At 45.8% G+C, this 21,622-nt stretch overlaps 6 protein-coding genes across 6 annotated transcripts, besides 24 other annotated features; all 6 read left to right on the top strand.

The window, feature by feature from the left end:
* Nucleotides 1-2,067: part of a sequence feature (heterozygous, non-Esmeraldo-like haplotype) that runs on past the window's edge.
* Nucleotides 203-235: a microsatellite.
* Nucleotides 397-4,254, top strand: Tc00.1047053506559.190 (dual specificity protein phosphatase, putative; the record flags this gene model as incomplete). The annotated part of the gene is made up of 1 exon (XM_816707.1): nucleotides 397-4,254. The coding sequence occupies one exon, from the start codon at nucleotides 397-399 to the stop codon at nucleotides 4,252-4,254; it is 3,858 nt and encodes a 1,285-aa protein (XP_821800.1).
* Nucleotides 2,068-2,246: a sequence feature (areas merged during assembly that could not be assigned to a particular haplotype. This can correspond to areas where the two haplotypes were merged or to regions with more than two copies in the genome that were merged during assembly.).
* Nucleotides 2,247-21,622: part of a sequence feature (heterozygous, non-Esmeraldo-like haplotype) that runs on past the window's edge.
* Nucleotides 4,316-4,430: a sequence feature (A-rich).
* Nucleotides 4,654-4,683: a microsatellite.
* Nucleotides 5,074-5,102: a microsatellite.
* Nucleotides 5,143-9,027, top strand: Tc00.1047053506559.180 (hypothetical protein, conserved; the record flags this gene model as incomplete). Its single annotated transcript, XM_816705.1, has 1 exon — nucleotides 5,143-9,027. The coding sequence occupies one exon, from the start codon at nucleotides 5,143-5,145 to the stop codon at nucleotides 9,025-9,027; it is 3,885 nt and encodes a 1,294-aa protein (XP_821798.1).
* Nucleotides 9,200-10,660, top strand: Tc00.1047053506559.170 (8-oxoguanine DNA glycosylase, putative; the record flags this gene model as incomplete). The annotated part of the gene is made up of 1 exon (XM_816703.1): nucleotides 9,200-10,660. One exon carries the CDS (start codon nucleotides 9,200-9,202, stop codon nucleotides 10,658-10,660), a length of 1,461 nt encoding a protein of 486 aa, XP_821796.1.
* On the top strand, nucleotides 12,404-13,822 carry Tc00.1047053506559.148 (hypothetical protein, conserved; the record flags this gene model as incomplete). The annotated part of the gene is made up of 1 exon (XM_816735.1): nucleotides 12,404-13,822. The coding sequence occupies one exon, from the start codon at nucleotides 12,404-12,406 to the stop codon at nucleotides 13,820-13,822; it is 1,419 nt and encodes a 472-aa protein (XP_821828.1).
* Nucleotides 13,846-13,922: a microsatellite.
* Nucleotides 14,040-14,064: a microsatellite.
* Nucleotides 14,315-14,352: a microsatellite.
* Tc00.1047053506559.129 (protein kinase, putative) lies at nucleotides 14,538-17,663 on the top strand (the record flags this gene model as incomplete). The annotated part of the gene is made up of 1 exon (XM_816734.1): nucleotides 14,538-17,663. One exon carries the CDS (start codon nucleotides 14,538-14,540, stop codon nucleotides 17,661-17,663), a length of 3,126 nt encoding a protein of 1,041 aa, XP_821827.1.
* Nucleotides 17,673-17,695: a sequence feature (AT_rich).
* Nucleotides 17,703-17,754: a microsatellite.
* Nucleotides 17,794-17,816: a sequence feature (AT_rich).
* Nucleotides 17,872-17,923: a sequence feature (T-rich).
* Nucleotides 18,246-18,304: a sequence feature (A-rich).
* Nucleotides 18,664-18,732: a sequence feature (A-rich).
* Nucleotides 18,819-18,964: a sequence feature (A-rich).
* Nucleotides 19,028-19,054: a microsatellite.
* Nucleotides 19,168-19,202: a sequence feature (AT_rich).
* Nucleotides 19,240-19,285: a sequence feature (CT-rich).
* Nucleotides 19,384-19,404: a microsatellite.
* Nucleotides 19,491-19,511: a sequence feature (AT_rich).
* Nucleotides 19,600-21,318, top strand: Tc00.1047053506559.110 (uncharacterized protein; the record flags this gene model as incomplete). Its single annotated transcript, XM_816701.1, has 1 exon — nucleotides 19,600-21,318. The coding sequence occupies one exon, from the start codon at nucleotides 19,600-19,602 to the stop codon at nucleotides 21,316-21,318; it is 1,719 nt and encodes a 572-aa protein (XP_821794.1).
* Nucleotides 21,391-21,410: a microsatellite.
* Nucleotides 21,411-21,431: a sequence feature (AT_rich).

Genomic DNA, 21,622 nt, shown 5'->3' with positions numbered 1-21,622 from the left:
TTTTCTTTTGAACTTGCGTTTGCGCATCTCTTTTTTTTTTTTTTTCCATGAACTCCCACGATTTGCATTTATTTCTAGAACCGCCATGATATTCTGTGTCTTTTTTTTCGTTTTGTTTTCTTCCTTTTGCACGTCCTTTCGCTTGTTGATATGGACGCGTAGGAGTGCGGCGAGTGTTTACCAACAGGGGGGAAAGGAGAACGAGAAAGAGAGAGAGAGAGAGAGAGAGAAGGAGGCGGCCGAGCGGGCAGTAAGGTGCCTTTGAGAGCGGTAGAGGGGGATATAAACAAAGGGCAGAGGAGGATCTTCTTTGGCGACGGAGTAAAAGTTGACAAGGACATTAGCGCGGACGAATTCCACACAGAGTAAGAGAGGCGACCAAGGGAAGGAAGAAGAATGGGCGCATGTATTGCCCCTGGAATAATCCACGCAATGTGGGGCGCGAAGCAGCGGAAGTCAAAATTGATGGAGAAGCATTACGAATTGCAGAATGGCGGCGATAATGGTAGTGCAACTGGGCTGTTGCCTGCATTGCTGACAGAAAAATTGGGGCTTGTGAGCTCTCAATCACAAACATTTCTGGAGGATTTTATGGAGGAGCTTTGCCAGGGTCCATATGCGTCACTTTTTTTGGCTCATCCGGATTTGTTATTTTCTAATCGAGCAGCTGTCATGTGCACAGGAGAATTTGCTCCGGGGGAGGTTGTGGGAAAATACTCTGTCCTGGGTTCCTTGCCAACAGGAACGGTGGGTCGAAGTTTTCTTGTCAAAGCACCACCGGAGGAAAGAGGAAGGGGACGAGGCGGAACGATGGGAAAAACAGGGAAAAATGTGGGGTCCGAAAACAATGTGAGCTATCAGCTTAGCAGCAGTCTCACCTCACAGTCTCCAGAAAACGTTTTTAAAGTGGTCACGTTTGTCACCCGCATGAACTTGGCCGAGCGTGTCTTGGATGACCATAAAGTGCTGACGAACTTGATTCACGATAACGTTCTGCGCTGCGTGGATGTACTGGATGATGGACAGCATGAGAACTTTGTTTTTGTCTCTCCGTATATTGAAAACGGCAGTTGTGAGGCTCTCGTAGGCAAACTGGAGACGAAGGAACGATTACTCTCCCTGCTGCATGATGTTGCCGTCGGCCTTCGTGTCCTGCACTCTCATCGAATCTACCACCACAACCTCAAACTGGACAACATTCTCATCAAGAACAGTGGCACGGCTTGTATCGCGGACGCTGGATTTGGACATATTTTTGCCTCTCAAAGTTCTGAAGGCCTTGTTTTCAATGGTGAGTTGGCTTGTATGCCGCCCGAGGTTTTTCAAACCGAAGATGTTTCTGCAATAAATCATTTTAAGGCGGATGTATGGGGCTTTGGAGTTTTAATGTATCGCCTCGCCTACGGCCGAAAACCGTTGGATGTTGAAGGCAAACCTTTCGGAACGATACGGGATTCTGTGTTGCATGGGAAAATAGAGTGTCCGGATGCGGATTGGGTTTCGGATGTCAGTTTCCAAGATGTTGTACTGTGGTGTCTAGATCGTGACCCCAATAATCGGCCTTCCATGATCGAAGTGCTGCGTCACCCTCTTTTCGGGGAGAATGTAAGACAGAGCATTAGTGGGAGCACAATTTCTCCCCCCGCTGCCGCAAATTCTCATTATGGCGGAAAAGTTGGCTCAATTGCTAGTCTCAGTACCATCGGGGCACGATTTTCGCGGTCTCAGAAGCGAGGTGGCTTGCCAATAAGTGAAGCTTTTGTCAGGGGGCGAAACTGTGAGACGTTTCTTGTAAACTCGGCTCGTAACATGACGAAGATTGTTTTGAAGGTCATGAGGCGATCGGTAATGAAGAAGTTGGAGAATTTGTCCTATGCAGGCAACATTCTTCATGACTTGGCCTTCTGCCGTGTGGCCCGTCACCCCAATATATTGCATCTTGTGGAGATTGTGGAGAACAAAGATGGCTGTTTTGCGACGCAACCCTATGCGGAAGGGGAATTTCTTAGCATGAATTTCCCTCCGCTTACAAATATTGAGGATCCTTATTTCACTTTAAAGGGGATGCTTGTGGATGTTCTCAGAGGGTTACATTTTCTTCACACAAACGGTGTCTCACACTTATGTCTAACGCCGTCTAATATTTTCTATCAAAGAGGCGTTGGTTTTGTGTTGGCAGACTTTGGCCCCCTGTTTTTAACCAGGGACGAGGCATTAACAAAAGATGATATGGGGAATTTTTGGTACTCATTTCCTCCATGGGTTATTGAAGATCTTAAGAAACCTTTACATAAGACAAAACATGCCGTGGACACTTTTTGTGTCGGATTACTTGCGGCCTCAGTGATACCAGTGGTGTATAAGCAAGTCTGGCAATCCTTTTATAGTGGAAATGAGGGCGGTACTATTGCGCAAAATGTCATTAAGAAGGTTGAAGAATTTTTAGATCTTCTTACCCAACCAGTTTTGAGTTTTATTTCTAAGGCGATCACGACCAAGACGTCTGCAAAGGAGCTGTTGTCTCACCCGTATTTGGCGGATGCGTTTGATGATTCCCAACTTCTTGGTGTCAAACCTTTGCAGCTGTCATCTGCTTCTATAAAAGGTGCGGTATCTCTGGATTTTAGTTTTCGTGAGGAGCGCCGACTTATGGACGTGGTGGGTCAAGATCCCATAATTGATACCGAATTTTTTGGTAATTCGAACTTTGTGGATTCCATTGTCCATGAGGAAAGTCGAGCCAGTGTGTTTGACCCCAAAGAATTGGATTCCTCTGTGCTATTGCATTTTAAAGATAAAATTGTCTGTGGACTCTGTCATGTGGATTTGGCAATTGTGGTATTTCGATGTTCCGTATGTCCTTCGTACATTCGATGTGGAAAATGCGCCCTGAATGACGACCATGAGGAAGGTCATGAGATGAAGCCGTATCTTATTCACACCATTGAACATAAAGGGGATGGAAACCAGGAGGCCATGCTTCTTCCACCAAGCAGTATTCACAATGCACATGTCTTGGAAGAGGTAGAGATGCAGGCCAACTTGCCGGCTGGATCTATTGTGGATATCACAAATTGCCTTTCGTCACCTAAAGGAATCTCATTGAGTCATTTTAAAGTGCAGTGTAGAAAAAATAAAAGTAAAAAGAAGCTTCCCAAAGCCTGTGAGATCGATGATTTGTCGTGGGAGGAGGAGATAAACAAATGCCGTGAAAATGGTAACCCAGAACTGTTGTTGTATCGTTTTGATCTGACCTCTGTACCGAGGGAAGTGTTTGACCCGCCGCTACTTCACGTGGTAAGTTTGGATCTTAGCTACAATAAATTAACGAGCATACCGCATGAGTTATCGTTTTTGCACAAACTTCGTAGTTTGGTGATTGCAAGCAACGAGCTATCGGAACTCCCAGATAGTTTGGGTAACTTGAGCCAACTGGAGCGACTGGATGTAAGTCATAATCAGCTTCAACAGCTCCCGCAGTCTTTTATGTATCTGTACAACCTGGCTACTCTTTCCATGGACTACAATAACTTTGCCGGTATTCCGGAGAGCGTTTTGGAAATTGTGACTACCGCCCCGTCGATGGCAATGTTATCTGTCATTTACTTGGCGGAGAATCCACGCATTACCGAATTCCCAGATCAAGAAGTTCTTGAGAAATTTCCCAAATTAAAGCTAGCACTTGATAATGAGCCGAATGTATACCGAACGTACATTTCAGAGAAATTGGAAGAAAAATTGCCCAATGTCAGCATCATGTGGAACAAAATTTACCCTGATCGCATTGTTGAGCATGTGTACTGCGGTAGCCTGCGGAGTGCACAGTCTCAGCTGGTGTACGATAAACTTTCCATTAAAAGTCTTTTAACCGTGGGCCGGGAACTTGTCCCAACACCGCCAATTGGCGGTGATCATTTGACGCTCAGTATTGATGACATTGAGGGTGCAGATATCAGACTTACCTTTCAGGAATCGGTTGACTTTATTGAAAAAAGCGTAAAAAAAGGAAGGGGATGTCTTGTACATTGCTTTGCTGGTATGTCGCGCTCTGCGACAACCGTCATTGCATATCTTATGATGAAAAGAGGTATGCGTCTTGATGAGGCGTATCTTAAGACTAAAGAGGGGCGTCCTGCCATTTACCCAAATCAGGGCTTTTTTAATCAGCTTTTACAGCTAGACGCCGAGTTATTCCCACAACAACGCCCACTGAATATGGCGGCGATGGAGAGAGATGATGTTTCTAGGCCATGACAAAGAAGAAAAATTAAAGAAAGAGAAAAAAGCAATATGTGTATATTTGTTTATAGGTCAATTTTTTTTTTTTTTCCTTCTTGACGGATGCTGTTTATTTATTTTCTTTGGATTTTTTCTTTTTTTGTTTGTTTGTTTGTTTTTGTTTTCACCGTTCATATTTGTTTTGTTTTTTTCCACGTACGCGGCCTTTTTCCATGTAATGAATCTTTTATTCTCTGTATATATATGTAAATACGTACATATTAGAGCGGAACCAAAGAGAAGGAAATGTGAGAAGGGGCGGGATGAATTTTATTCTCTTGTGTATTTTTGGTTTGTTTTGTCTTGTGTCCTTTATTTACTTATTTTGTGAATTATGCACTTTTAAATATTTTGACTGCTATTATTTGGTTTGGCTTTTTTTTTTTTGTTTTTTTTTTTTGTTTTCATGGAGATGGGTTTGTCTCTGATGACATGAGGAAGAGCAGGCAGCCACGCCACCGCAGTACGTCGCCCCCTCCACCCAACGTGCGGAATTAAATGGTGACAGACGTCTGTCTCTCCGTTTGTGTGGGTGGGTGTGTGCAGGACGCCGGCGACGCGAGGAGGGGGAGGAAAGTGCGGCGCATCCTTCATGACAGAAAAAAAGGAAAAAAAAAAGGCTGTATGAAAGAGCGGGGACGCGTATTCTGTTGCGTTTTAACAAATTATCCCACCGTGTCTTTGGGACGCAAATTAATTCTGTGGCGTCCGATCACGTTCACGCATGGAAACTTCTTTCCTGACCGTGTTTTTTATTTCTCTGAGAGGCGGAATTCCCATCTTTTTTTTTTCTTCTTGCTGTTGTTGTTGTTGTTGTTGTTGTTTTGAAGTCTCTTTTTGTTACAATCGTCTCCGTGGTGCCTCATGCAGCTTCTGGATGTACAGCCATACGAGACGGCTTTGCAACGATTGCTGCGCGCCGGAGTCTGCAGCGAAGATCAGTTGCACGATTATCATCTCTCTCAGGCATTCCGTAGCTTGGCATATGCTGTGAACCGTGCGTCTCTCTCCGTTGCTGCTCTGCTGCCCTCGCACGGTCCTCCGATATCCAATGAAGCACCGCTTTCACCCCCGTCGTCCGGTCTAACATCCTCATCCACAACCAATGCGGATGCAACAGGCAGTGCAGTCGTACTGTGTCGCATGTGTACATGTGCGTTGGCCTCCCAGGCGAGTTTAAGAACGCTGATATACGTATCCACACGTTTACTGTGCGATGAGGCTTCGGCATTTGGTGAGGGGAATGAGCGGCCGTGTTGCACAACAGCGTGGGTCGAGGCACTTTGTTCCCCTGGTGTCAGAAGATCATTCCTACACAAACAAATGGGTGTTCATCGTCGTCTCACGTTGGGCTATTTGCTTCTTCTTTCCGGTACAGTCCGCGCTGTGACTCATGGCTGTGCCAAGGGCAAGCGACTTCATAGCCATTTTGTGCAATTTGCCCAACAACTACTGGCTGACGTGGTGCCGTATGTGGCACTGATAGCGGACACAAGAGAAGCCACGACACTGGCAGACGCTGCTTTTGTGGACGGTGATGACGCATCATTACGGGATGGGACAAAAAAGGAGTTGCTCGTGCCTTCTCTTATGACAGTGGAGGCGAACAATACACTGCTGCATTTATTTCATGGGATTGCGCTGGATGTATTGGAGGTTCATCAACATGATGAGAAGCAGACAACGACTAGTCGTCGTGCGGTGTTGGATCGTGATGCTCCGTCCCGTATTTGGTCTGTGGTGTCTATTTTACAGAGGGCATTACTCCGTGCGCTTGAATGGGTTCAGAGTGAAATTATTTGGGAAATGAGTTCCATCAACTCTGCGGATCCTTCAACGAAAACGCAGGCGGTGAATGAGACCTTCGCAGTGGTCAGAATTGCTCTTGAGGATGGATTTGCACAACTGATTAAAAAACAAGAAACACTTGAATGTTCTCGGCGAGCTGTTGAAAAGCAATTTGGGCAAAATTCAAAGGACTATCACGCCATCAGTGGCATGATGTGGACAAACACGTTGCGACTTTTCTTTTTTTGTCGGAGCTTATCAAATGCGTGGACATACATTTACGGCGGCCTTGGTGAAATGGGGGTGCAACACACCGATGAACAAATACTCGCTCTTATTGCCTCCTTTGTGTCTTCTGTGCCATCATTTGAGGGAGAAGAAAAGGAGCATGACGTGTTTCTTGCCACCACAATGCTTCTTTCAGGAGCGCTTGCGGCTGTAGCGGCGGCCCCTGCTCCATCGATGCAGGCTGCACTTTGGTTCAGTGAATTGAATTTAACCCAACAAATTCATAATACGATTGTTCAACGAGGACTTCGATACCGGGACGAGAATGTGCAAAAGTTGAGCGCCTTGCTGTCGCGGCTAATATTGTACAGCTCATCTAATAACTCCGCCTTTCGCATTATTGCAGACTCTCCCGATCAACTGTTGGAACTTCTTTCGAATGGCCGCGATGGGGCGTCGCAGTGCGTCATTGGAGTTATGATACGTGCGGCCGTTGAGCGACCCCATTTCATTCTTCCTTCACTTTTTCGCTTGTTGCAGCATGGGGACACCAACACGAGACGCAATGTTCTGGATGTACTCTCCGCGCTTCCAAAGGCCTCCGATGACTCTGCATACGGAGGAGCCATTGCACCCGAGCGGATGCGGCCTGTATTGCGACTTCTTTCGGAAGAACTGTTATTGCGTATTCAAGATGAGGAACTGCAAATCCGATTGCAGAGTTCGAAACTGTTTGCAAAAGTATGGCCGGAAGATGTTTGTCGCTCATTGTTGAAGCTGGCGACGCAACGCGACCGGTCTGTTAAACGAAAATCTTCGGCGCAGCAGGCTTTACGCTTAGTTGTTGAAGCCCACACTAGCGATGGTAGTGTTGTGTTACTGCTAATAAAAGAGTCCTTGACTTTGCTGGGAGAAAACGTAACATCTATCTGTGCCACCCCCTCCACACCAGCTGACATTTTGGCGTTTGCAACATTGCACTGCGGCACACTCCAAGATACCGTTGAAAGTCAACAAGTAACCAATTCCTCTACTGAGGAAGAGGGAAATATTAATGAGCGAATTATGCGACTTGTTGCATTGTTAGGACGACACTGGGCTGAGGGGGTAATAAACTGGACAAAGGCATGTATTCTCCCACTGCTTCAGCGTGCTATGGAGGCACGAGCTCCGTTGGAACAAGAACTTCTAGTTCGCGTGATGTCACAGATAGCTTATGTATGCGGTGCGACCAATGAGGGCTTAGTTGCACTCTCTTTGAGTTGTCTCCATATCATGAAGCCCACAGAAGAGGGCACAAGCAATTCAACTGTCTGGCTTGAAAATCTCACTGGGCCTTCAACGGCACTGAGCTCGGACGCGTCAATTTATCAAATAATAGCACCATTGCTTTTTCTTCGGGGCTGCCCCAGACGAATTTTTGCCACATTTGTCACGGTGACGCAAATGCCACCACCCGTTGCGGAGATATGGGAATTCCTGTGGAGCGTTCTTCTTAATCCAAATTATCGCGAAGAATTGTCACTCGATGCTCAGCGCCTAATACTTGAACTGGTGTGCAAGTACAACGCCTCTGTTATGATGGAGCAGCTACGCCACCTTGGGTCACGATACATGAAAGAGGGTTTTTTTTCACTTGTTGATGGTAGCATCGCCTTCTTCATATGTCGTGTCGGTTTCTTTTGTATTGGTTTCCTTCTGTCCCAAAACCAGGCATTATTTTGTTCGAAAGACATGAAATCTAATCTTGGCTTGAATGAGCATGAAGCTGAAGAAGGAGAAATGGTGGGAATGGTCGCCACTGCGGAAAAAGAAAGGGAAGAAGAAATGGAAGTTACTGAGCTTGTGAGTGGGGCACAGATGGTTGGACGTTGGGCCGAAGATGTTGTGTTGCCGTGGCTTTTGAGCGAGGACGACGCAGGGATCTGCGATGTTCCTTTTCCTGTGGATTTTCAGCGCCTAAGCCGGTCTGCAGTGGAGTGTTTAGCGATTGTTATGATCGCTGCGTTAAATCGCCAGGCGTTTAGTGATACCGTTACCCCTTTTGTCATGCTGCCACTCACTCAACTGGCACAGCACTGTAGGGAGCGGGTCAATTTTTGGAAGGAAAATTGCAGCGCCACCGATGCACTTGTTGAATGGAGTCCCTCCCCTCACTTGCTCGGACGATTTGAGTTTGCCATTCATATTCATCAGAGAGCCCTCAATCTGCTGCGGGCACACCCTTCAGGGGGGACGACGATAGGCTTATATTTTAAACACTACATGCCGCCTTTAATTGAGCTTGCCAATGCAATCTGTACCGCAGTTTTGCGTCTTGGTAAGAAAGATATTGCTCAGGTAGCCGTTGAAAGTTGTCACGCCCTGTTTTTGGCTGTGATGGCCTCAACCGGCGCATCTCCAGGATTATCTGGCGGCGAGACACTGAAAGGGCGGGCAGAAGCATCAAAAAGTGTACTGATGTTTCTTGATGTCACCGACCGAAACGCGCTAGTTACCTTTGCCGTGGGGAGCGCCAGGTACTCCGATCTTCCACAGGTGCAGTCCGAGGGAGTGAAGTTACTATCGGCGCTTTTGGGTGCAGCACCAGAAATCTTTGTGACGGAAGCTAACATGGATGAGGCACCGTTAGGAGAAGCTCTTACCGTCTTGGGGTCGGTGGCGTTGATGCATCCCGACGCCAAAACCCGCGTCATTGCGGAACAAGTTTTGGGGGTTTTACAGGCGAACTGATGCCTTTTCAAAGGTGTCTGCTTTCAGCGTCCCGGTGCAAATTTATTAGGTTCTCTGTTTTTTTTTTTGCCTGGGAGGGGAGAAAAACGTTATCTATCTGTGAGTTCTTTCTCTCTCTCTCTCTCAAGACAGAAATAAAAAAATATCAACAAGCCAGCGACGAGAAAAATTCATGTATTTTGCTATGCAATGGAGTAAATCTATTATTTATGGTTATTTGTTGTTGTTGTTGTTTTGCTTGCGTTATTTTTTAACTGCCTTTTTTATAGATGCATATGCGACCATGATGCACGCTTGGTATGCGCTACCATCCCCGGCAGCGGTGAATCTGCCAATGACACTCTGTGGTGGACAGTGTTTCCGGTGGCGTCGGACACCACGAGGCACATGGGTTGGTGTGGTGGAACGTGGAGCGTACGAACTCTCTGATGCTGCCCATCCGCCCGAATTCCAGGCAGTCTATTCACGTGGGGAAGAAAAGCGGGGAATGAGGCCCTCTTTGTCCCATCCTTCTGACGACCTCTCTGGGGATGTTCTTTGGTTTCGCTGTCTTCATCGTGAGCCAAAGAATGCATCGGATTTGTCTACAGAAGCCTGTTTTTTGCGGCATTACTTGGCGTTGGATGTGGACCTGCAGAAATTATGGCGGCGGTGGACACGTGACAATCCCATGAGAAACCATCCTTTGGTTCGTTACCTCACCTCCAATGCTGGCAAAGGGCCTTCTGTGAAAATTCGTCATTTGCGACAGAACATTCATGAGACCCTTCTAGCATTTCTTTGCTCACAGAATAATAACGTACAGCGCATCACAGGACTTGTGGAGAAATTGGCCACCTCGTATGGAGACCACTTGTGTGATTACAACCTTGAAACAGGCGATGTTCGAAACGTGGGTTATTTAAATCACAGCTCCACGAGGTCTACAAAAAATGCAAAAAGGGCTGATACGGGAGATGGAGATTGGATACCTTTACATACTATTCCCAGCATGGATGAATTAGCTAGACGGTCGGAAGATGAACTCCGCGCGTTGGGTTTTGGGTACCGCAGTAAGTACATCGTTCAATGTGCCTCCATCATTCAATCCAGTGGTGCAACCAGGCGGAAAAAGGAGGAAGGCGTGAATTGCTTTTGTTCCTCCATGCAGTCTTACAAGTGGTATGACGATCTTTTGGACCCTTGCCTTAGTTTGTCTGATCGGCGAGAAAAACTTCTGTCCCTTCCCGGAGTGGGACGAAAGGTTGCAGATTGCATCCTTCTATTTGCGGTGGGTCATCATGAAATTGTACCTGTCGATACACACATGGCGCAGGTGGCAACAGAGTACTTGGCTGGGACAGCGACATGCGGCAAAAAGGTCTTATGCAACGGAATGGGCGAGAAACGAAAACGCAATTCTGAAGGGAAATCTTCCCTGACGGCAGTATCAACGGATGGATCTTGTTGGGAAAAGGTTTTGGCAGATTGGTACAGAAAAGGAAAGGAGCGGGACATGAAAATGCCGGCGCTTTTGCACAAACATCATGATGCCATTCAACTGGGGTTTTGGCATCTTTTTGGTGATTACTGTGGTTGGGCACATAGCATTCTCTTCTACGCACGCATGCGAAGAGGGCAAAGAGACAACTGAATTTAAATTTCTATCCTACGATGCTTTGAGAGCTTTGGAGTGCGGCGTGTTAAAACTCTCTTTCACCAACATAAATAAAGGAATAAAATACATTTATTTTATCTCCCCAGAAGTAGAATGTGTGGCACATTCTTTGTTTCATGCGATGGGGAGGAGCATTATTTGAATAATTAATGTCTTAATTGTAGTGTATATAGACAGATATATATATGTGCATACATGTCTATTGAATAAGTCCGTTGTGGTGTGGGGATGAATTTGATTTTATTTCCATTTTTTTCTTCTTATTCTCCCTTTTGCACGTCTCGATGGGGTATGGAGATGTCGTGGAGTATGTGAGGCACACACACACACAAAAAAAAAAAAACATGTATATTGTAGAAATGCATTGTGGTGTGGGTTTGTCTGGCGGAATGAGTCTGCCTTGCCGTACGGTTGAAATTCACATCGTCAAAAGGTCATGACAAGGATCGGATACACACAGTTACAGGAGGTCCTGCTAAAAAAAAAATGACATCGTCATTATCCTCATTAACTCCGGCGTCACGTAATGCGGTTGTGACGTGCGTATCATCCCCCCGTCCAGTCAAAACGAAACATATTCCACAGTGAATGGGGTTATACGGGTTCTTGCAGGAAAGAATGAGTTCTTTTTCCGCTTGAAAGCACTTTCTCTGTTGGAGGCGCACTTTCTTGCATATTTCTCGCATCCAGTGCACATATTTTTTTTTTTTGTGAAAACATACTCAACGGGATGAAAATGGCGATAACGTGTTTGATACCGTCGGCACGTAGGGTAAATATCTGAGGATGTGGCAAGGTTCTGGCGGGAGCTGCCGGATGGTGTGACGGAGGAAAAGTTCAATGCGTGGATGCGATCGATGCCACTGCGTAAATATCAGGGGAGAGGATATCGCATCATGTGCCGTTTCTGGGCAGGACTTGTTTGTTTGGCAATTGCCTTCTCTACATGCCTACGAGTATTATTGGCGGCTCGATACAGATTCTTATCTAACGAGAGATATTTCATCTGATGTGTTCAAGCTGATGCAGGCAAATGACTGCGTGTATGTCTATAGACGCATTCGCGGTGAAAATCCATGCGTTGTATGGGATCTATGGTCAACATTTTTGAGGAGGGCCAATATGACGTTGTCTTCGGCATAGTTACAATGAGTGAAGAGTGTTGCCATAAGTAATATTAAGAAAGAGTACGAAGGAAGGATGTAATACAATAAATTTGAAATTGGCGCGATGAAGTTAAAACGTCATTCGCTGTATCGTTTTATTTTTTATTTTCTGGACACGGAGGAGCCGCGTGGCATCATGCGTTATCGTTGGGGTGATTTACCGGTACACGCATTTGGTGTGGAAGCGGTGATGCAGCGTGAATGCTGGAAGAAGTGCCAATTTGACCAAAGTTTTGCTGGGTACAGGAGTGGGAAGCAATAGGGTATTAATATTGTGTTAATTGGCTCTTTATCGCTTTTATTACTAATGTTATTATTGTTGGTGTTGTTCTTTGTCGCTTTTCGTGTTTCCTGCGGCATTGAAGTGTGAATATTTTGCCGCATGCTCAAAGAGAATGTGTTAAAATGTCTCCTTATGGAATGCAGGCGTTGTCCTCTTCTCACTGTTTTGGGTTATGCGGTGCATTTGCCGTGGAACTGATTGTTGTTTCTTTTTTTTTTTGTATGCATTTATTTGGAAGAATTGCCTGGTTTATTTACCTGTTACTTTTTAATGCATTCTACTCCTGCTGTGTTCCTTTTATTTTTATTTTTTCTTTTTTGTGTGCAGGGGGTATTTAGGTGGGTGGGGGAGGCATCTGTTGAGATGGGCGAGGCGTTTGAGCTTCTGCGCTTTGCGGCTCTCTCTTCTGCCGTTCATGCCGACGCTGTTGAGTGCCTTGTGGATGACACTCGCTCTGTATTGTCGCGGATTGCCATGGATACGGAGCGGCTGGAAGCCCTCGAAGAGCAGCTCGCCGGACTGCTGGAGGAGCAGCGGCGCATTCATGCCGTCCGTGACGTGTTGAGTCGGTCGAGAAGCACGCGGAGTACGACGGAACCCACAAAGCGCGGAAAACACCCCACAGAAATAAGATCAAAGTTGGATACGCGAAGTCCGGGGGCGTCTCCCCCTGGAAATTCCCGGCTAGGCACCGAGAATGTTTTGCGATTTGCCTCCAGGGCCGTGCCTGAGGAAGATGTTCCCACAATGTCACGGGCGCCGCGGCGCGAGCATGTGGCGACGGTGGAAATATTGACAGACGACTTGCGGGAGGAAAAAGCGACGGAGGGGGAGAAATGCATCGATGAGATGGTGGAGCGCGTGAAGTCAGAGATACGTTCACTGGAGAGTATGTCCGTCAAGACAAAGCTGCGTGAGTTGGAAGCACTCAAACGCCGGATAAAAGATTTGGATGCGAACGCCATCATTGAACGGTATGTGGAGCCCTTCCGGTTTGGTGACGAGGTGGAGAGGCTTTGGGATGCCCCGGATGCTATTTTGGACAATACAAACATGGACCTGTTCATTTCCCGGGCATGCCAACGCTTCTCGGGTCGTTACGAAGACGCTCTGGGTGCCATTAGCGACTTTTCAGCATATGAAGATGGTGATGCGGCGCAGTTATTTGGTTCTTTAATTTACCTTGAAGCACTAACCTCTTCGTCCAATTACGACGCGGCTGCCGTGAGGACGCTGCAGGGCTTAAGTAAAGAATCGCTCCTGGAATACTACAGGGAGAAGAGACGTGCCGCTACAGTTAGTACCACCGTGAGACGTAGTCGTGTGGAGACGGTTCTGGGACCGGAGGAGTTTGGATTTTTACCGGAAGATTGGTGGAGTTCGCGGGCTCTTTTTATTCCTGCAGGCATTCAGTTGCCACCGGCGCGGCACATTCTGACGGCGCGATTCTCCTTCGCCGATGCCCATGAGCTCAACACTCTTCAGTCCGTACGGGTTGATTTTCAACGGAGCGTGGTGGATGCCTTTATTCGCATGCCGAAGGCGTTAGCAGAACTTCGGGAGCAGATAGAGTTTCAATCAAAGCACGACGAAGAAAGAGATGTTAGCGCCTCTTTGCTCCGTCTTTTGGTAGAAAATGAGAAGGGTGGTGGTGGTGACATTTGGACGACGATAGCGCGCTGCAGCTGAACGAGTTGACTTTAGTGTTTTATTTATTATTATTATTATTATTATTATTATTATTATTATTATTATTATTATTATTATTATTATTATTATTATTATTATTCCCTTTGCCTTTGCTGCATGCACTGTTGTGTGATTTTTTTTTTGGGGGGGGGGGTTTTGCTTCCTGCTGTTGTTTTTGTTCGTTCCTTTTTGCAATTTCTCCCACCTTGTGCGTCTGCACACACACACACACACACACACACGGAAGCGAGCAAACACAAAAACAGTTAAGAAGTAAAAATTTTTTCTGTCAAGATACACGTGGAAAGCAAGCAAATAATTAGGGAAAAAGAAAGTCTAAAGGCTCACATTCATCATTGTGAGGCTTCACCGTACATATTCATTGGGACCAGCGGGTTGGCACAGTCGATCGCACCGCAAGTTTTACAAATCAACATTCGGGCAAACTGACAACTCAGGACATCCTTTCTTTTTTTTTTCATCTTCATTTTTTTGTTGGTTTTGTTGTTGTTGTTGTTATTATTGTTGTTTTACGGTGGAGGGAGTTTACCACTTCTTTCTGTTCTTGTAGACGGCGTTTTCTATTGGCGTTTCTGCGCGTGGTTGGTCAAACTGCAGGTTAGTATCGCCTCCCTCTACGGCTATCCCTGTGTTTGTCCCTGCGTGTGAGAATTACACTGGAGGGTTGTGCCTCCTCTGTGGCATTTTTCCCTAAATGCCGGATGCCTCTATTCGTATTGGGCTCCTAATCCTGTGCATATTGACCCTTGGGCTCTCGTTCGGTGTGGGTAGCACGACTCTCCTATCTGTCTCCGGAGACCAGGCTCATGCGCAGGATGCTAATTTGCTGAAAAATGTGGAGACGGAAAGCGCTGGCGATGAAATTTCTGCTTCCCGTCCGGACAACAAGGAATTGGTGCCGTCTTACCGCCTCCATCCCTCAAACAGACTACTGCTGTTGCACAAGGATGGAAAGATCTCATCTTACGGGCTTGATAATGGGGTGCCAATGTGGACTGTAGATACAGGCGGAGATATGTTGCGTGTAGAGATTGAGAAGCATCCGACTGAACGAGTAATTCGTCAAGATCCTCTTGCGCTCCCTTTTCTACTGGAGGGCGGCATGCTTTTTACGAGACGTTGCGTGGCGCCATTTGGGTGCAAGAAGCAGATGCCAGAGCGTTGTTTTGACAGAAAAGGGATAGAGGTGGAAACGCGTCCCGAAGCAAGGCCTGGTGAAGCGAAAACTAGAAGCGGCTCAGGGGATTCATGTGAAATACCCTTTTCATCAACGCATCCACGATGCTTTATGAATCTCTCAACGCTAATAGAAAAGAAACATGTACAAGTTGGCGAAACGGATATATTTGTTACTACATCAGCGCACATTATGGATGTGGATAGTAATGATGGAAAACCGGTACCGGAAACAAACTCACTTTTCTCTTATCTACATGTTGTACGATATGACTTTACTGTCCATGTGCGACGTCCCGGTGAATACAGTTGGCATATGAGTATTGCTCAATACAAGCTCTCTGAAAAATCTCCTCTGCAAAGTTCCGAAGAAAATTTAAGTGACCATGATCCACTTTTTGTCTCTCGTGTGCTTCAGAGCCTGCTTCAAAAGGGGGATTGTGGCGACAATGAATATGTCCCTTCAACGAATGAAGAGAACACTGTTGACAAGGTAAATATTGAGCCAGTTGTGGAAGAGGGTTCTCATAACGATATTCGTAATAAGCAATTGATGATCCGAGAAGTTGATAGGAATACGTACGTCCTTTGGAGCGAATTAAAGCATGCTCCTGTTTGGTCATCCGTCGTAAACCCTCTCAGTACGGTCATGTCGGCTTTTGTGTGGTTCTCAGACAGGGGCAAGGTGCATTCTCTTCCTGTTTACCGTCTTGAAACACCAAGGAGCATCGCGGATACGGTTGAGATTTTAGAGCCGGAAAACACGGACTCCCTATATCTCCCATCTTCTCTCAACAGCGACCAGCACCGGAGCAAAATGTCCTTTAATTTGCATGGATTTCCCAATACGTGGGAATTCGACATTGTTGCCGATGAGCTTGAACTCCGTGAGCTTCAAAACTTATATCAACAGTGTTCTTGGATTCATGGGTGTGATGGCTCATCTGGGAATATACCAAATCATTCTCCCAATCAAAGAAATCCTGCAATGTCCTCACAAATGTCGCTTGTAAGCCGCTTCCCGTTGTCTCACACAGATACAGGGAATACATTGCTCTTACTGTTTAACGTCTCCTGCTATGTCGTTTCGTTTCTATCAGCATTTTTGGCCGTAATCTTCCGCTGGTACTTGTGGAATACGACGGGCGTTGGGCCAGACGCCTTTGTGGATCGCATCAGTAATTCTTCTAGGCCGGGCTCGATAAAAATGAAACCACTGGATCCCAAAATCTCTGCGCCCCAAAGTGTGAAATCCATTGACAGCGCATACAAAGAATTGGAGGCGTCTCATGCCACGGAGGACGGAAGGAGTTTTGATTCCATCACTCCACTTGCGGAAGCTGAAATGCTCCCACCGAGCACAGTAAACGTGGTGGGAACAAACTCAATGCATCATGTAGATTCATGGTGGCGATACTCGGGAGATGACGAAATTTCCATAAGTGACAAACCCAGCAGTGAGTGTCGCATTCAACCGAATTCAAATGTGTCATCTCAACTTTTTCAGCAGCAGTTCCAAAAGCCCGAAAAGATTGGATCCGGAGCAGAAGGAAGCGTTTTCCGTGTGAAGCACCAATTTACAGGCGTTTCCTACGCCGTCAAGGCTATTCGTATACCAGATGACAATGAGATATACATCCAAGAAGCCGTGCTGCATAGCACATTTGATTCGGTTAATGTTGTGCGCTTTTTCAATGCCTGGATTGAACGTGTGCCCCGGAACTTTGCGGAGACGCTTGGCATTCTTCATCGTGATGACACCATGGACAACATCTCAGCGGAAACGCTGGAGAGTTTTCACGAAACACCTTTTACGGAATCTGCCTCCAGTGATGCCTGTTATACCGTGCTGTTTATTCAAACGGAGTGGTTTGAGCGCGGCACTCTGGCAGACCACTTTGTTAGGAGAAAAGGGTTTACTCGTTTGGAGAATTTAAAACATCTTCTTCAAATTTCTGAGGGACTTCAGTATCTTCACTCGCAGTGCGTGGTGCACTGTGATCTCAAGCCGAGAAATATTTTTATGTCTGACTCTGGGATTATGAAAATTGGGGATTTTGGGCTTTCGAGAAAAAATCGTAAGCGGCCCCATAAATTGCGCGGGGATGCCGATGGGTTTACATCCAACTCGGAAGCAGGTGACGAGGGACACGCCATTGCCGCCTTTACTCCTCTTTACTGCAGTCCGGAACAGAAACGTGGGGATGCTGCAACCACCGCGAGCGATATTTACTCTTTGGGGTTGATCGCTCTTGAGTTTTACTGTGTTTTCACCACGCAGCATGAGAGGTTTTGCACACTGGGCGAAGCACGCCAGGGTGTATTTCCAAAGGAGTTTGCGGATACGTATCCGGTGGAGAGGGCCCTCTTTCAGAAAATGTTGTCGGAGGACGAGAGTTGTCGTCCATTGATGAAGGATATCGTTAAAGCCCTGCGACAGGGAATTAAGGAGGAGGAGGAGGTGATGGATGGGTTGATCATGCGGTCTAAGACGCTTAGCCCAATTGACGAGTACGAATCCTCAAATCCCGCGTCTCCACTGGAAAAATTCAAAGAGAAGGGAAAATTAACACGGGTCGCTCCAAAATTTACCAGATTATCTTTGAGCTCGCTGGAATCCACAGAGTTTACTCAAAACACATGACGCGCAAGCAATTAAAAAAAAAAAAAAAAAAAGGAGGGGATATATACATACGGTTATATGTACATACAAGATATAGATATATATACACATAAAGGTAAGGACGATGTAAACGCCGGGTTTCGATTATGCGTAAAATATTTATATATTTATTTTGGGTTGCTGCTTTTATACGGACACTGAGGGTTATTGCTACGACAACAACAACAACAAAAAAAAAAGAAAATGAAAGAAAAAAGAAAAAAAGAAAGAAAAAAAGAAAAGTGACACGTACCAAAAATGAAAAGGAAAAAAAAAGTTTGAAAAAAAAAATAATGCAAAGCAAAAATGATAACAAAAGGAATGAGTGTATGTGCATGTTTTGATGGACACCAATGGAAGGCATATATATATATATATATACCGGGCCTCCACTACCTGTGAATTCGTTTATTTATTCCGCCCCTCTTTTTTTTTTTTTTTTTCATTGACTTGTGTGGCTCACGCAAATTCACTTTTCTTCCATTTTTTTCTTCACGTAGGCCGTCACAGCCACTCACGGAGGAGAAAAGAGAAAAAAAAAATTTATGTATATCTTGACAGAGGTTTTTTTCTTTTTTTCTTTTCCGGTTGTTGCTTTTTTTTTTTTTTCCGTTTTTTCTTTTGTTGTTTGCGTGTGTGTGTGTGTGTTGAATGGAGGAGCGAATTTGTATGAATTTCAAAGATCTCTGCGTCCAATGTGTCAAATTGGCCTCCACGCCGTACACCCTACCGACAGGATTTCAATTGCAGAGTGAAGTGGGGACTTACTTGTTGTGTGCAGCTGTTGGCATTGGTATCGATGAACTGCGATGATTCTGTTTGGGGCATTTGGCGTGTGGGGTCGCAACGATGACAAGGATTTGGAAGGGAGGAATTCGAGTTTATTTTGCTCTTTTTTTTTTGGGTATGTGGAGAGGAGGAGGAGTTGGCGAAGAAAAAAAGAGAATTAAGGAAAGAACGAATGTAGGTCTTGGTAAACATATTTGTTTATTTTTTTGCTTTTTTTTTTTTTTTTGGCGTGCGTATTGTTGTTTGTTTCTTCTTTTATTCTGTGGGTTTTCCTCCACTCCTTTGGGGACGCAGATGGAACAGTGGAAAGAAGGGAAACCTGATCCTTGTTGTGATTGCATCCAAGTTTTTTTGTTTTTTTTCTGTTTGTTTGTTTCTCTTTCTTTCTGTGTGTGCGTGCGTGTCTGGTCGTCATGCTTGTGTGTTTCATTTTGTCGTTTTGCCTCCTTTTGTTTTCTTTTTCATTTTTGGTTTTTTTTTTTTCCTTCTTTGTGCCTCGCCACCCCCTTGTCGCTCACACTTCGCGCTGGATCCCCGGCGTGCCATTTTATCGACGGTTTGTTTCTTTTTTTTTTTTTTTTTTTCGTGTGTGTGTTGTCGTTGGAGGGGGATGTGAGCGGCGCAATGAGAAGAGGACGAACGGCAGATGAGTGGGGTGGGAGGAAAGAAGGGCAACTCGAGTGTGTTGTGCGGCCGGTAAAAAAAAAAAAAAACAGAAATAAATAAATAAAAGATGTCGGGTGCTTTGAGAGGAGAGCACGGCCTTGGGGAAAAAAAGAGAGAAAAAAGAAAAAAAAAGAGGAAAAAAGAAAGAAGTGATTGGATGAATCGGATGGGATCGACACGCAATAAACAAAAGAAGGAGGGATACGTGTGTGCAATACATTTTTATTACAGGAGTTATTTGTCCCTCATTATTATTATTATTATTATTGTGGTTGCCGTGATGTGTTTTTCCCCCTAGTCCTCCGTGCTTAACGTGAGGCCAGCTGGTGCTTGCTGCTGTTTATTTATTTGGTGTATTTTTTATTTTTATTTTTTGCTTTGCCATTTTTTTACTTCAAAGGGATTGTTTTTAAAGAAAAAGAAGGGGGACCGGTGAAATCGCACCTCGTTATTTTTATTTGTGATGCACAGTGGTGGGGTGCAGAAGGCGGCGGCAGGAGCACCGCAGCTGCCGCCGACCGCCGCCTTTTGGGAGGAAATGGAGATGCAGAAAAAAGAATCGCAGGAGCTTCAGGCGAAAATTGAGGCGTTCTGCAGTCTTTTTTGCCCGGAGCAAATGCATCTGGCGCCGTTTTTATCCGTTGAGTTTTGCGGTCGTGAGGAAGAACTTGAAGGAATATTGAGTGCCATGTACGGTCACTCACTCTCGAAGATGCCTCGCGCGAAAGGCGATGAGGAGAAAGAGAAGGGTGCGCACTCAACTGGTGGTGCGGTGACCGATTCAGATAACGATTTTATGGCGCAGGCCGTGGCTCTTTCATCTTTTTTTGGTCTCGGTCGTCATTTTGTGCCGGCAGTGTATGCGCAGACGAAGCGTACGAGGAATCGAAGAAGAATGTCGTGGGGAGCGTGGCTGCCAAAGGATGAAGAGGAGTTGGGTGCAGTGGAAGGCGTAGGAAAAGAAGAGGAGCGTCACATAAAACAAACCGTTCTGTTTGAGGTGATTGCTGCCCTTTTCCCTGACTTTTTATGCACTGTTTTGGAGGAGGGCGACCAGCGCACTGCCTTTGTGGCTAAACGGCTAGCCGCCTTTTTATCGTTTCATGAACCTGAGAGTGAAGTGAAAAAATATCTTGTGTCGCACGGCGGACGCACATATCTTGGCAGGAGTTTCCGTAACGTCTTTATGAAGCACTATTTCTCTTTTCTCAAAGAGTGCTCGGGAACAAATTTGTCTCTTGATGACCTTGACGAAGTGGGTTCTCTCTCTTCCAGTTCTGTTGTGACAATCGAATCTGCGGGTGGTGGTGAAGACACAACGAGTCGACGCCGTAAGACGAAGGCGGTATTGCGTGAGTGGACTACAGCATACGGGTTGCGTGCGCACTCCACTCCAATGCCCTCTAGATCGTGTCCTGAGCTTCATAACGTGGCAGTTGACACGGAGGAGCTAAGTGCGATGGAGCGAATGAGGGCAATTAAGTTGCGATTGAGCCGCACGGAAATGGGAACGATGACACAGTCGCAGCCACCAGCATTTGGCTTTGATAGCACCAAACCCGCAACGCGTCGTTTCTACGGCACGGGAACACCATTTTGGGGTGGTGCTCACAATGAGATACATGCGGCCGCAGCTCGATGGAAACAGAAGTGGCTTCAGAATCCAGAGGAGCACATATTGCCAAATCCTTCTATTGTCTTGGAGACCAACAGCTGCCAAAAATGTCTCTTTTTAGAGGCACAACTAGCGGAAACCAAAGCGGCCTTTCAACGTGCCTCCAGGAAGTTTGTTGCAAATGAGGAGCAGCAGTATTATAACGAGGCCTCATGCTATGCGAAGCAGAAGGAAATTCTTTATCCCTTTGATTTATCCGAGGCGAATGGCTCTTCCTCAAAAAAAATTATGCCGCAACATTTTGTTCAACCGTCTCATGGGTGTCTCATGTGTCAAGATTTGCGGCAACGCATTAAATGTCTTGAGCAAAGGCTGCGCGAAAGCTATGATAATTGTCGTGAACTTATTGTCAAGTTGCGCCGCAGCCAACTCCCACTACCGCCTCATATGTGTGTAATTTCTTCTTCTGTTAACGAGGCGAAGAAAAGGGATGTTTCCACAATGACAGAACTGACCGGACAACAGTTAGATGAGTGTATTGGGTACATGATCCTGGAATCTTTGTAGGAGTGTCAGTGGGCCCAGTCGCTTTTTACTTCTTGTGCCGTCAGCCTATAATATTATTATTTTCCTTTGGTGTATTTATTTATTTATTTATTATTATTATTTTTTTTTTTTTTGGGGGGGGGGGGGGGATGTGATAGAGTTTTTTAAATCTTGTTGTTGTTGTTATTATGGCCCACATTTATTCCTTTTTTTTCTTCTTTTGCCCCCCACGTTGATACGGCTGTCTTTTACTTACTTTGTAGTCGTTGTGATTGGGAGGAAAAGGGGTATAAATAAACATCGAAAAGGAGTGTCCTCCGTGCCT

Source organism: Trypanosoma cruzi, genomic scaffold (genome assembly GCF_000209065.1).
Source record: "Trypanosoma cruzi strain CL Brener 1047053516623 genomic scaffold, whole genome shotgun sequence".
Classification (NCBI taxonomy): Eukaryota; Euglenozoa; class Kinetoplastea; order Trypanosomatida; family Trypanosomatidae; genus Trypanosoma; species Trypanosoma cruzi.
This window is presented reverse-complemented; position numbering and strand designations above follow the sequence as displayed.